Source organism: Lathamus discolor, chromosome 6 (genome assembly GCF_037157495.1).
Source record: "Lathamus discolor isolate bLatDis1 chromosome 6, bLatDis1.hap1, whole genome shotgun sequence".
Classification (NCBI taxonomy): domain Eukaryota; kingdom Metazoa; phylum Chordata; class Aves; order Psittaciformes; family Psittacidae; genus Lathamus; species Lathamus discolor.
In genome coordinates this window covers 58741002-58755817 of record NC_088889.1, presented here as the reverse complement: position 1 = coordinate 58755817, position 14816 = coordinate 58741002, and the positions used below count along the sequence as shown (strand labels likewise).

Below are 14816 nucleotides of genomic sequence, written 5' to 3'. Positions count from 1 at the left end.
ATGCATTCAGCAAGTCTACTGCTAATACTCAAGAGATTTCTAGGCCAATTCTCAGGCTTTCAGAAGTCAATCCAGCACTTACAAGGAACACACATTTAAACAGTTTATAAATGGTTACCATGTGTCTCAGCTCTGTAAATCTTTTACAAACTACTCTAATAAAATTACACCTATACAACTCACAAAATCACTTTGCACCTTTGGGATCCTTGTAAACTAAATTTCTATCTCTGAAAAGAACTACAGTGTGAAAAGAACAGCTCCCCACGCATACAATTCGCATATTGTAACTTTGGAAAAATATCTAAGAAAATCTTAATGTAAAGCCCCAGGTTTGACAGACATGTGACACAAAAAAGAAAATCAAAACCCCCACAAGTAACTGAAAACACTAGATTCTCTAGTCCCCAGACACCAGCCACACAGCCAGGGCTTTCTTCTACACTAGCTTCACAACACCCCCATAAATACAGGGGACACGGCTGGGCCACGTGATTTACCCTGAGCATGCTAACAGTGCTTACAACCTGCTGTGGTCAGTGTTGAAGGCTTTACTGCAGCTCAACCAGCAGATCTACACGCTTAGAGCGCTGATGCTTACACAAGCTCACCTCCTCTGGAGGCGTTCACTCATGAACACCTGAACAGGAAATAGGTGCCTAATTATACTTCAAGAAGCCCAGCTCAACCACAGAGATCAAGCTTGAAGTTTGAAGGTCAGCAGCTCCCACTCCCACCTTTCGCACAGTCTCCAGTTCCTTCTGCTTGTTCTCGTTGGCCGTTTGCAGCTCTTTCATCTGCCGCTCCAGCTCTTCGTGCTCAGCTAACAGCTTCTGGCGCAACTCTTTTCGTTTCTGGCGTGCCTCTTTGTGGGGTGGAGGGCTCCCCGCTCTCAGAAGGTTTACAGTGGTCTGTATGGCTGGAAAGGAGCATGCCAGACAAAGGGAGAGAAACAGAACACCAGTGAAGGGAAATGCTAAACTTTTGGGATAGCTTTAATGAATAAATACTTGTGGTAGCGTGTTATTTGTTAGTTTGGGGGTTTTCTCAATGTATTTTTAAGTCAGAAATAACTGTTGTCAGTTCTAACTCTCATTGGGCTAGCTATCAACACAAACCAAAAGTGAAAGACACACAGCTTTCAGTATTGGCTGTGTGCTGCAAGGATAAGGTCTGGCAATTCCAATACTGATTTCTAATGGGCCATGGAGGTACAAGCCACTTGTACACCTAGCTGTAAAAAAAACGCCAAAACAAATGAAACAGCCAAAAACCCCAACACTTCAAGATTTCCTACTACCCAGATTCAGCAACTCTAACGAGTTAGTAAGATGTTATCCAACATACAACTCATCCTCAAATCCTTGGTTCTTACTGATACTGCAAGGGAAAAGCTTCTCCCAGTAAGCCAGTTGCTCTCATTCAGTTACATTCAATGAGGAAATATTCAGGGAGTAAAGCTGGGGAGCAGCAGATGAATTCAATATTTTATTCACCAGCTACAACTGTGAAAACGTATCTCCTCTTGGAAGCAAGTAATCGTTTGTCATATATCTGACTGGTGCAATTAAACATGCTTTAGGTAAGGAGGGAAGTGCAAATGAAAGCACACAGCTCTAAATATATAAATGCTGCACATACTTCAACAGCAGTGGCAACACTGTCTTTGCAAGGACTTCTACCTTATTCTGCAAAAGATGCATGTAACTGTCATTTGGCACATATGTGGGAAGGTGTTACAGAAGGTGTCAATTTCACTGTGGGAATAGAAAAGAAAGCCCTAATGGCCAGCTGTATCCTCAGCTCACCAAACCATACTACCCCAAGCAAAACAGTAAAAGCAAAGCTAGTATTTTACAGTGCTGAAACGAACAAGCTTTCCCCTTCTTCCCAAAAGCAACAATTTACAATGTATTTCCCTAGAAGTACAGTCAATATGGAAAAAGCAAACAACAATAACTATCCATTTCACTTTGGTTATGGCTGCCTAAATTAAGGCACCTAAATGACAGAAAGACAGTCCCTTTACACATATCCTTAGTTCTTCTAAATCTCAGACTCCTTAAAGATCCTTTCCATGTGCCCAAAACTGAGACATCAAAACTCACCAGACCAAGAATTTCAAATCTGAGTAAAGCACAGCTTCGAGACTTCAGCTTACCTTAACTTTCACATAACTAAGATTTTTGAAGCCTCACCTTGAATCCACTCCTGCTTCTTCTTTTTATCAGAGGCACTGATCTCAAAGCTTTTATCAAGACATTTTATGAGAAAAAGGCATTTCTTTCCATCTTTGTCAGGCAAGGCCTAGAATGGGTAGCAAAAGGATTAGCCCTGCAAACACTGAAATCTAAGTTATATGGTTAAGTATGCATACACATGCACAGTTATTTGTTACAGAGCCACAAATAACAGCACTAAGAGCCTTCATTAAGTGCGTTTATGAACTGGGTTTTCTTAAATGAAGTAACAAAAGCTGTGCTAACGAAAGATATCAGAAGTCCACCCCCACACATAAAAAGGATTCATTCTTATCACAGTTTGTTGTTTGGTTGGTCCTTTTTTACCTCGACACAACAGTTGCCATCCAGGATGATGTCTCCCTTCTTGTCCTTCAAATCTTCACTTACATAGTAGGAAATAATATTGGGTTTTAGCACAAACCATCGTTCCATCCAATTTTTCCTTTTGTGACCTTTTTTCAGCATGTAGCCCTGGTCAAAAGCAAGAGATCAGCTGAAATGCCCAGCCTGTGCTGAACTGCCTGGTCTTTTGTTTCTATGGCTTAAAGCTCCAATAAAGCACACAGAAAAGTCAGCTCAAGACCCTAAACACTTCATCTATACACTTCCATTCCTAGTACAGGCACACTGCTAATGGTTTAGCCCAGGAGAAACTACTTACTGTTCTTCTGTCCAGATTTTAAGTAACTGGGTTACCCGAAGAACTGAACAACTGTTATTATTACACCATTATCGAGTCATTGTTATGATTCTTTTTGATGCTGAAGATGGATGAATGAACTGCAAGGTGGTGTGTCCACTGCTACCGTGGCAACTCCTGTGTATCCCTGCCCAAGTTATTTGGTTCTTAAATTGTAGGAACCTGTTCTGACCTAATGGTGACATCCTATCAGCCCACAAATATGTGCTTTTAATTGAGGTACCATTGCTGTGAAGCAACAGAAAAAGACAAAGAGTCCCCTGGGCAGAATCAGCACATCCACACAGCCATTTCCCTGAAATCATAAAGGAGCTAATGATTACTTTCAAGTTTTCTTTGTTAGCCAGAGTTAACCTTAAGTAGCCTTCAAGAGTGCACACTGCATATGAAGTATCCAGCACCTCTTATATAGCAAACAACTCTCAAAAGTACAGGAATGAGAAAACAAAAGCAACAAAAATGTACGCGAGAAAGGCAGGAATGTCAACACATCATTTTCTACCTTGAAACAGTTTCTTTTCCATTTCTGTCTTCCAGACATGATTTTAAAATAGTGAATCCATTCCTGGCTAATAACTTCAACACTGATAAATACTTGAATCAAAATTTCCTTGTTTATTTCCCCTCAGTAACTTAACCCTACTGGCAATGTCTATTAAAATCATAAAGCTGGCACTTTTGTATTCCCACCACCAAATACACACTGGAGTTAACTCTGAAGTCAAAGACACAGTTCATCCTCTCTCCGTAACTTTAAAGCACACAATACTCCATTAAATTAGCCAGTAAGGACAGTGATGTCGTCTTTGATGAGCTTTAATATTTAGTTTTCTTCCGTCAAGCAGAGATGTGTTCAAGGTCATATTTATGGGGCTTGGAGCAGCCTGGTCTAGTGGAAGGTGTTCCTGCCTGCAGCATGGGGGTTGGAACCAGATGACCTTGAAGGTCCCTTCCAACCCAAACCACTGTATGATTCTATGACATTTGTCATTGCTAAGACTCACCTGTAATACTTTAATGACAGCTGTTACTAGAAGTCAGTTCTGTGTGGATGCACACACCAGTGACAGACGTCAGCCTGCATCTACAAACTGTAAATCCAGCCTGTTATGGGATACTCCCAGGGACAAAGCAGAAACACCTCTGTCCTGGGAGTGGCTCTACCCTGCCAACATACCTATTTAACTGCCCCCCACTAAAGAAACGATTCCATATAGGATACTTTAATGTGTATGTTAGAGAAACTGGTAACAGAACCATATTCCTGGTATCTTTTTTGGATGGGATACGGGAAGACTGGGGTGCCTGGATTTTAAAGGAACAGAGTTGTACCTTGATTTAAACAACGCCAAGTTTTCACTCACAATGTTTAATTTTCTTTGAAAGATAATCCACTTGCAAGCCTTAAGAAAACTATTTCGAAAGAAGATAAGCCCATACTTTGCCACCAAGCTTTATATATGGATAAAAGAATAAAAATTAAAATCTTCTATAATGACAATAAATAGGCTGGTATTATGATCAAATCATCCTAGTTGACCTCTGTTGAGCATTAACATATCTAAAACAAAAGTAGCAATACTAAGGGCAGTTACACTAGTAACCCTGTTACCCATTACCTGGTGTTGCTATGGCGATTCAAAAACACTCTTATGGAAAAGGATGCCCAGAGAATGATGTAATAATTGGTCATTCTTTCAGGCATTTTTAGTGATCTTATCCAGGGCACTGCTGTGACCTAGTCAGTTTGTAATCCAGAGTTTTGCTAGTATTTCTGCTATGTTTGCCCTTTCTGAAGCCATAATCCCCGATTATTTACATACTCATGACAGGTTTCTAACTTCAGAAAAAAAGTCAAATCACAGATGAAACTGAAACACCTACATCAACATAGCTATGAACAAGCTGTACAGCAAGCACTATACTCCAAGTATTCCAGATTAAGAGGATGAAAGAAGTTGGAAAGGAGACCAAGAACCATTTTTCTGTAATGGCTTTTAGCTACAGCATTTTTTGACACAAGACAATGAATAAATGTGTTGTGACATATTCAAGTCACAAGTGTCTTTCTGTAGAGGTCTGAGGGAAATTACAAGTTAAGACAGTTGGAGCAGCTCTTTTGCTTAAAACACTAAACAAAAAAAGAAACACCCCCTACACATACAGCTTATCTATGCTCAGCTCTTCTAGCCCGTTAAACGTGGCCAGAAGCACGGCCGTGCCTATTCCCCTGTGCCATCCCACCCCCGGCTCTAAAGCAGGAATGTGCAGAGAAACAGCTTTGTCTGCCGCCTCCGCACTTGGGTCTGAGGTCTGGGCGGTCACAAGGGCACGTGAAGGACTCCCACAGCTTCAATCTTTCATGCCTTCAGTACAGGTCATAGCCAGGTGCTTCCCCCCCACACACCCCCTGACACACTGAATTTGCTTTCAAAGCCAAGTCAGACCGGTATTTTCCCCTCAGACTGCTGCAAAATCTTTACCTATTATTTCAGTGCATCAGCAGCTTCTCATCTTGCCAGAGCCCACTGACAACCCCTGGGAATCTTTTCACACCAACTATCATGTGACAGGACACCTCTTTCACAAATGTAACTATCACTGCTACCCTCTATAGAGATCCAGGGTAAGTGTACAATAAAAAGGGCAGTATGACACTTGACTACAACATGTCATTCGTTAATACCTTGAAGTAATCATAGACTTTAATAAACTGAACCAGATGCCTGTAAGTCACACAGGGAACTCCATCCTCCATTAGGCTAGTGACTGTCCAGGAGGTGTTGGGCCAAATCTTGACACAAACTATTTTTATGTGCCAAGGAACTATTCAAAGACACTCAGACATCCTTGGGAAAGAGGCGCAGCCACCAAGAGAGGAAAGGAAGGAGACAGTAAAAAAAAGGTGGATAGGGGGGTGAAGAGAGAGTCACAATGCAGTATGAAAACTGAAAAGAAATCCGACTTCCTCACAAGCCTCAAGTGGAAGGACTGACCTGACACTGGTTATTTTATTTTTCATGGTATTAAACACCAGAATGACTTCATTTTGCCCTCAACTGACTATGTGCCCCCAGCCCTCACCTCTAACAGGCAACCAGCAGTTAACAAAAATAGACTTTCACATTGTTCTGGGGATATTCTGAAAGAATTTCCTGTGCCAAGACTTTCTGACGATTTCTTCAGAACAGCGTAGGAAAGCCTGCCAAGAAAACCTTTGTTTCTCTCCTCACCAAGAATCTAAGAAATCAAAGATGAAAAAAATTCTCTGTCAGGTAAGAGTCAATTTTAAAGAGTTCTCTAGGTAAGCTCTACTGTGACAGGTATAGTTTCCATTAAGGAAAATGCAGTTTTAAAAGCCATTCCTAAACTGATAATCCAGCCACTGGAAATCCAAAGAAACTGATGATTGACAGATGTTTGGTAAGAATATGAAGGCCAGAATGACTTCTCGTGTTCAAGAATGGATAAGCTGTCAGTCACGTAGCCTGCTAAGCAGAACACAAAGAGAGGGAGGCTCTGGAACTCTTCTACACCTTTTTGCCCAGTTTGAAGACAGACAACTTAGAAGCAGACCTTTCAGCTGGAGCAATACTTCTGTCCAGAAGACCCTGTTTGCATACAGAACTGACAACATGTTGCAGCTATTCTGTCAGCTAACAAGCAGTTCATACTAGTATAAAAAGGTCGTATTTCAAGACAGAGCACACGTCTTTTAAAAACACTCTCCCAGCAAGCAACTCAATCATAATAGTGCAATGATTACAGCAATCTGAACAGTAGCACAACTTCTCTTTTACGAAAATAAACTCATATTAAAGGACCCTTTATGTCATTTACCTCATTTCCCTTGCTCATTATCCATCAGGTAAAGAAATTTCAGTACAAGTTGAACATTTTCTATTCATGCAATACATTTTTCTACTCCAAAGCATTATTTCTCTGTGGTTCTTACCTGTTTGAGTACATCTAATATGAGCTCATTAAAGACTTCATTGATTGCCATGGACACCGTCTGTCGGTCCATTCCTTTACTAAACTGCCCGCTGCCAATGAGATCAATCAGCTCCCATGCAGAAAGACCTTCTCGACTGGTGTTGAGAGCAATCTTGTAATGGTCAAACTGCTCCTGCTGCCAGCCTGCTCCCATTGCTTCAGTGAGTTTTTTAAGTAAATATTCAATCTGTACAGACACACAAACAGAAATCAATAATTTTCAGCAGGAATGGAAACCAAGTGCTTCAGAGGTGTAAGCTAAGCTTCACTAGACTATGATTACAGCCGGATTCCTGCATTCACATGTATGCTTCTAAGCGTAGGTGGTTTAGTTAGCAAAGAGTTTAGGTTCCTGTCTCAGTCGAACTTTTGACTGCCAAGCCCTTCCTGCAGCTACTCTCTTCATTGTAAAGAAACAAAGAATTGACCTGTCAGCCTCTTCTAACATTTTAGATTCCTAGAGAATACATGGGACCTTCCCTGCAACAGCTTCCAAAATACGGTTTGGAGCCATGGCTGAAGTGTGAGAAAGCAAGAAGTCCCAGAAAGTATTCTGGTGAGATAAAAACCAAACAAATTAGAAAAAAGCAAGAAAAGATGGCAGTTTGCACAAGAAGTGAAATGAAAAACTACCAAGGTATGATCACCTATCTTAGCCTTCACCTGACCCCTCTTCTCTAGCTCTCAAGCACTCCACCACTGGACACAATCTTGGCAGATTGCATCAAGAAAAGTAAAAGGAGAAATTTTTCACGTCCAGTTTTATTGTTTCCTAAATAAAATCTCCTTTTCCTTTCATCTTTTATCATTCTGTAAGCATTACCATACACAGGGTAATAACACTAGTCAAAATAAACACAAGAATGGAAAAGAGGAAAAGAAGGCTGGGTTTCTTCTTTTGTCTAGTTTTTTTAATGTTTTAAACTCATCACTGTTCACCCTTTAAACTAGCTCCCAATATTTTAAACTAAGCCCATCTACAGCTTTGAGCACATGCAAAATGCTTTTAATGGCTCTTTAACAAAATAAATGGTGAAAGCCTTCCTACAAAAACCTCTACACAACAAAATAAAAGCCGGGCTTCTAATTTTATAGGACTGAAGTCAGAGCACACCAATTAGAGCATTTAATCCATTTTTGAAGACAGACCAAGCTAATGTGGCTGCCTGCCATCTTGGGTAATGGCTCACACTGTGTTTCTCCACTTCACTACCTTCAGCAACCAGCAAAGCCACCTGCACCCTCCCTAAGGAGGAAGCCTGGGGTGAGGGTGCTCAGTAACCCTGCACCAGCCCACTGCAGGGACAGGGGAGGACCAGCTCCACCAAGGGCTGGCCTTTCTCTCCAGTCACAAGACAGCACTGAGCCATTTCTGGGAGGTCAGTCCACAAAACCCCAGTGAGGGCTCACCTCAGCTGCCCTGCTTCTGTACAGGCATGACGGATGCCACAGGGAGGGAAATGGACAGTGCGTGGTGCACAGACATGCAGAGGGAAAGCAACACGATCCTTTCAGGTTCTGCCTGTGCACGTAGAAGTAACTAAGGTTTCCTCAAGTGCTGCTTTTCTGAAGTTCAGTCCTTCAGGTCGGTCTGCTCCACTTTCAGTTTACCTATTTTAGGTGTGGTTTTGGAAACACCAAGTGACTCGGGAGTCTGAATCTGAGTTGCAGAGGGAAGTGATAGACAGGCTGAGGGAGTGGTGGTCTTCTGCCTGGAGAAGACTCCAGGGAGACCTTATTGCAACCTTTCAGTTCTTAAAAGGGGCCTATAAGAAAGATGGGAAAAGACTTTTTAGCAGGGCCTGCTGCAACAGGACAAGGGGTGATGGTTTTAAACTAAAGAGGAGAGATTCAAGGCTGGATAGGACAAAAAAATTCTTTACAATGAGGGTGGTAAAATACTGGCACAGTTGCTCCTCATTCAATTCTTACTCACAAAGACATGACCTGAACAGAGACCTCTGCAAAAGCAGCATTCAATCTGTACACAAGTGCTAACTGAGAGAGAGTACAAGGTTTTTCATGATCAGCAGAGATGACTTTCAGCTCAGTGCCTGCCACCTGAGGAAAGCATCCCTAGAGACAACACACCTGCACAGCCGCTTCACCCTCTCCATGCAGGCTGTGCATCCAGGCCTCCTCCTCACAGTGCCAGGGCTCTGCTTGCCATGGTCACCGCTGCTCACCATCCAGACTCTTCAACACAAGTCGTAAAACCATGCTTAGCACTGGTTCCACACACAGCTGCGAATTACTGACATTAATATAATCACACGAGAGCAAGGAAATTTCAGCATGCCTTTCCAAGCAAACAACATGGAACTTTTACTAGATTTTCAGTAACAAATCCCTTAAAAAAAAAAAAAAAAAAAAGTCTTTAAAATGTGCTTTGCTGATTTTCACTGTCTGACATCCTTAAGTCAAAAAACTAATCCAAGGCTTTTGAGCACCAATTACAATAAATCCTCAGCATTCAGTTAGGGGCAGGAAACAGCTTACTTCCTACTTCAGACAAGTATTACAGGAAAAAAAACCCAAAACCAACATCCCAAAAAAGTCCTTCCCGGCATGCAAGAACAGGAGCACCGTGAACTCGTTTCAAAGCAAACCTCCTAAAACCTGGATTTGATGAGCTGAAACAAGCTCTGGCATCAATGCAGAAATAACTTTTTTTTTCCCCACGTTCAAACCACGTTCTGCCACTCAGCTCAGTCCCTCTGAACAGCATCAGTTCTGAACTATGATCCCGTACTTTAGCTGAAAGGAAAGCCAAAATTACTGAGGCTTAATTAGGTACATAATATAACTGCCCGAATTCTAAACAGTAATTAAAAAAAGAAAGTGATTAAAACTTAATGAACTTCAACTTTAAAATACATCATTCCAAGATTTCACAACCTGTTACACTGCTCGAGGCATGCAGCTCTCGAATTCCTTTGGTTAATTATCTCGAAGTACTAGGACTCACTTGCAGATAAAGGGACACACACATGAAATCATACCCAAATAGACTTTTTCACTTTTTTGCTTAAGCCACAGCTTAAAGAAACGGTCTGGAGAAGAAGCAATGCAAAACTCTTGGCTAGTACATGTTATCGTGTAATGCACTAAAAATGTGTCAACATATCCTTTCCTTTAATGTCATCTGTACACATTTCACCTTATTTTGATTATGAGAACAGATTTAAACATTTACCAAGTCACTAATATGACCACAAATATCCTATAATCCCATTAAAGTACATAAAATATCGCATTATTTTAAAATACATTAACTCTTCTTAAACGAAAAGGACCTGTGCATATTACAACTTAATTTCTAAAAAACAAAACAAAACAAAAACAAAAACAAACACCAACCCCAAACAAACAAAAAAAAAAAAGAACACCCCCCCCCCAAAAAAAAAAAAAAAAAAAAATCAATCAAGCTTTATCTTGCATTCAGGAAAGTATATGACTAACCTAAGTCCCCAGAAAAGAATTACCTAACATTATCTGCTCAATAGCAACAGCGAGTGTTGCAGTGGGGTATAAATGTGGAAAAAAGTGTGAGGTAGATATAAAGAAATAAGTGGGATCAATGTGGAAGCAAATAAGAGACTTATTTGACGAAATTATAAGAGTTATAACAATAAGAGACTCATATGAGGAACTTCTGAGAGCAAACATTTCCCCTTCTCCACAAAGAGACATGTCAGCTCAGCAAATAACTGACCAATTCAGTCTACTGACTCAAACGCAACCTATTTTCGTGGTTAAAAAGTAGAGTGTCAAAAAGCAAGCATGAAGCAACATTTGCTGCTATTCTGACTGGACCTGACTTCTGGATACAGACATAAAACCACGGGGTATTGCTAACACTGCACACACAGGCATGGACCAACTGGTTCACAGTATGACAAACAGCTTCCATCTCAAATCAACAGAAGATTTTCAGCCAGAATTTTGCCAAAAGAAAACAAAAACTGTATAAAGAACAGCAGCTCTTTAACATGAGCTATGCAGTCTGCTCGGAATCTTCTTTCAGAGGGCACCTGATTTTCCTATGTTTCAACACCCATTTGTTGTTCTTTTCCAGGTATTCTTGGCACTACACTCCATATGGAATGAAGTATTATAGATACTTCACATATTTCTCTGGTATAAAAGTGTGTCTCTTGGAAGATGAAAAATGAAAAATAACATCAAGGAGGCCTTCATGCCCAACAAAGTATGGCAGACAAGGCCATTCTTGTCTGTATGAACTATTCTATAATAGTTCATACTATTTAAATAAGGTTTGTGATATTAACAGAGGAGATGTAAAAAGTCTATTCACATTGTACAGAATTCTGTGGAAACGTATGTTACTGAACAAGAGACATAAAACCAGTCATATCCCCTTTTCATAGTCATCATCAATTCCTTCTTTTCATCCCATCAGAACATCACTTTTAAGTTAAAATGTTCCTTCCTTTCCACCAAAAAACTATGTTCATTGTCCACTGTAAACCATTAACTTCTGTTTTAAAGTTAAATTAGCATTAAATAGCGCAATAAAGTTCAATTAAAAAAACTCTGTAACATGTAAATCATAAAACCAACCTGCTGCATAAGCTAAAAACTGTCTGACTTTTTGCATCGAGTACAAGAGTAGTGAAATGGGAAGAACTGATGCAAGTTGTGATGAAAATCTTTCTAACCGCCATCATGAACTTGTACAGATCATGGGTCAATTAAAACCCCACACAAGGAGCTTTCATTCTAGTTGTATCAGGTTTGATTTTTTCTGAACAGCCAAGCTTCAATTCCCAGTGTTTCATTCACTCTATCAGTTTCTGATACTAGAATGCAGAACAAGGCAGCAAACATGGCCACAACAAACCTTTTTCTGCAAGAAATGCCTCCAGAACAATCACCACTGGACAGCTTCAGACTTTCACCTCCTCAGTCTACAAAACATTTTTTCATTTTCAAATACACAGAAAGCCTCACACATTTTGGACTCTCTTTGTCCTAACTAGGAGGATTAGAAATGACACATATTAAAACATTTGAAGGATACAGGACAAGTAAAAAATTAATGTGCAAGTCTCCTCTTTTCAAGAAAGCAAGCTTAAAAAGGAGAGACAACAAATACACTTGGCTTACCTAAACCAAGTTATGCAGACACTAGGTTACAACACACAAAAACTGTGCAGCTTGCAGTATACATATCTGCGAGTTTCACCATTAAGGATGGCCTAGAAACACAGCTAACCACATACCACAGGTTTCAGGTGATAAAGCATTCCCAAGGCTGCAGTCACATGTCCAGAAATAAGAAAGGGGAAATGCTTGGAAACCTTTTTATCAAACTGAAGATATCTGGTTAAAAAATACCAAGGCACACAAATGAGCCTGGAACAACTAAGAGGAGAGTTGCCAGGAAAGCTCATGACACTAGAAATATTTCTCCTCTTATGGCTACAGCTCTCTCCACCTTTCTTCGTTTTGTTTTATCCTTCTGGTGGAACAGATAATATCTGTACAAGCTGAAGGAAACACACACATCTGGGATGTCTGCATCTCTGTAATGGAAAAGATTGGTTGTGAGGATTGGAAGGATCCCACCCAGCCCCCTGCTTTCCAGATGCATTAGCAGTATAGGTGCTTGGTAAAGCTCTGCCCATTGCACCAGGAGGCAGATCTGTCGTTAGCTGAAAATTGTATTAATTCAGAAAGCTGTCCAACAGTGCTAACTTTAATTAAACCAAACAAATACAACACAGTTTTCCTCCAGTCCATCTGAAACTCTCTGCGGATACCACATTTACTCAGCTCACATAAGTATTTTACTCTGCACGTACAAGGGCTCATCACCTGAAAGAGGAGGGAGACTTTCAGATTTTATACAATTCTCTATTTCCCTGGGACATGAGCACCTGTGCAAAATTAACATTCATGGATCTCTCTTCTTTCTAACTCTCCTAGCTGCTTCCAGCTGCCCACCAGTAATCACAGTGGTGCATGAGGCCACTACCAGCTGAGTACAGTGCCCCTGCATAGGCACCAGCCCCTGTCTCTTTGTGACTTGACTTAGAATGATAGGATAGTTAGGGTGGGAAAGGACCTTAAGATCATCTAGTTCCAACTCCCCTGCCATGGGCAGGGACACCTCACACTAAACCATCTCACCCAAGGCTCTGTCCAACCTGGCCTTGAACACTGCGAGGGATGGAGCATTCACAGCTTCCCTGGGCAGACCATCCCAGTGTCTCACCACTGTTCAGTAAAGAACTTCTTCCTTATATCCAGTCTAAACTTCCACTTTTTAAGTTTTAACATGTTACCCCTTGTCCTGTCACTACAGTCCCTAATGAAGAGTCCCTCCCCAGCATCCTTCAGATACTAAAGTATCTGAAGGCCACCTTCAGGTACTGGAAGGCTGCTATGAGGTCTCCACACAGCCTTCTCTTCTCCAGGCTGAACAGCCCCAACTTTCTCAGTCTGTCTTCATACGGGAGGTGCTCCAGTCCCCTCATCATCCTCGTGGCCCTCCTCTGCACTTGTTCCAGCAGTTCCATGTCCTTTTTATGTTGAGGACACCAGAACTGCACACAATACTCCAGGTGAGGTCTCAGGAGAGCAGAGTAGAGGGCCAGGATCACCTCCTTTGACCTGCTGGTCACACTCCTTTTGATGCAGCCCAGGATGTGGTTGGCTTTCTGGGCTGCAAGCACACACTGACGACAGCTCATGTTCATTTTCTCATTGACCAGCACCCCCAAGTCCTTCTCCACAGGTCTGCTCTGAATCTCTTCTCTGCCCAACCTGTAGCTGTGCCTGGCATTGCTCCAACCCAGGTGTAGGACCTTGCACTTGTCATGGTTGAACTTCATAAGGTTTGCATCAGCCCACCTCACAAGCATGTCAAGGTCCCTCTGGATGGCATCCCTTCCCTCCAGCATATCAACCGGACCACACAGCTTGGTATCATCAGCAAACTTGCTGAGGGCGCACTCAATCCCACTGTCCATGTCACCAACAAAGATGTTGAACAAGACCGGTCCCAACATCGATCCCTGAAGGACACCACTTGTTACTGGTCTCCAACCGGACACTGAGCCACTGATCACAACTCTTTGCGTGCAGCCATCCAGCCAGTTCTTTATCCACCGAGTGGTCCATCCATCAAATTGATGTCTCTCCAATTTAGAGACAAGGATGTCATGTGGGACAGTGTCGAACGCTTTGCACAAGTCCAGGTAGATGACATCAACTGCTCTACCCTTGTCCATCAGTTCAGCAGCCCCATCATAGAAGGCCACCAAATTGGTCAGGCAGGATTTCCCCTTAGTGAAGCCATGCTGGCTGTCACCAAGCACCTTGTTGTTTTTCATGTGCCTTAGCATGCCTTCCAGGAGAATCTGCTCCAAGATTTTGCCAGGCACAGAGGTGAGACTGACTGGTCTGCGATTCCCTGGGTCATCCATTTTCCCCTTCTTGAAAATGGGGGTTATATTTCCCTTTTTCCAGTCATCGGGAACTTCACCTGACTGCCATGATTTTTCAAATACGATGGCCAGTAGCTTAGAAACTTCATTAGCCAGCTCCTTCAGGACCCACGGATGGATTTCATCAGGTCCCATGAACTTCTGTACATTCAGGTTCTTAAGATGGTCTCAAACCAGATCCTCTCCTACAGTGGGCATAGGGTCATCATTCTCACAGTCCCTGCGTCTGCCTTCCAAGAGCTCTAAATGAAGCCGGCTCATTGGCTGGAGTGGCTGGAATATCTCTACATTGCTCCAAGCATTTATTATAGGTGCTGGCAACTTACTGGGTGTGTTGGGATGGAATGATGCCCCCCCCCCCCCCCCAACACATCTAGTTTGAAGCTTCCTTGACCAGTCTGG

The 14816-nt window shown here is 41.9% G+C and overlaps 1 protein-coding gene across 2 annotated transcripts in view; it reads right to left on the bottom strand.

The window, feature by feature from the left end:
- SWAP70 (switching B cell complex subunit SWAP70) overlaps positions 1-14816 on the bottom strand; it is a 46741-nt gene that overhangs the window by 11770 nt on the left and 20155 nt on the right. For both annotated transcript variants that reach the window (XM_065683007.1, XM_065683008.1), the window contains 4 exons: positions 6899-7126; positions 2568-2714; positions 2199-2307; positions 738-919 (listed from right to left, as the gene is read on the bottom strand). In XM_065683007.1, the coding sequence (XP_065539079.1) occupies positions 738-919; positions 2199-2307; positions 2568-2714; positions 6899-7126 (666 nt within the window). The remainder of the gene's footprint in view (positions 1-737; positions 920-2198; positions 2308-2567; positions 2715-6898; positions 7127-14816) is intronic.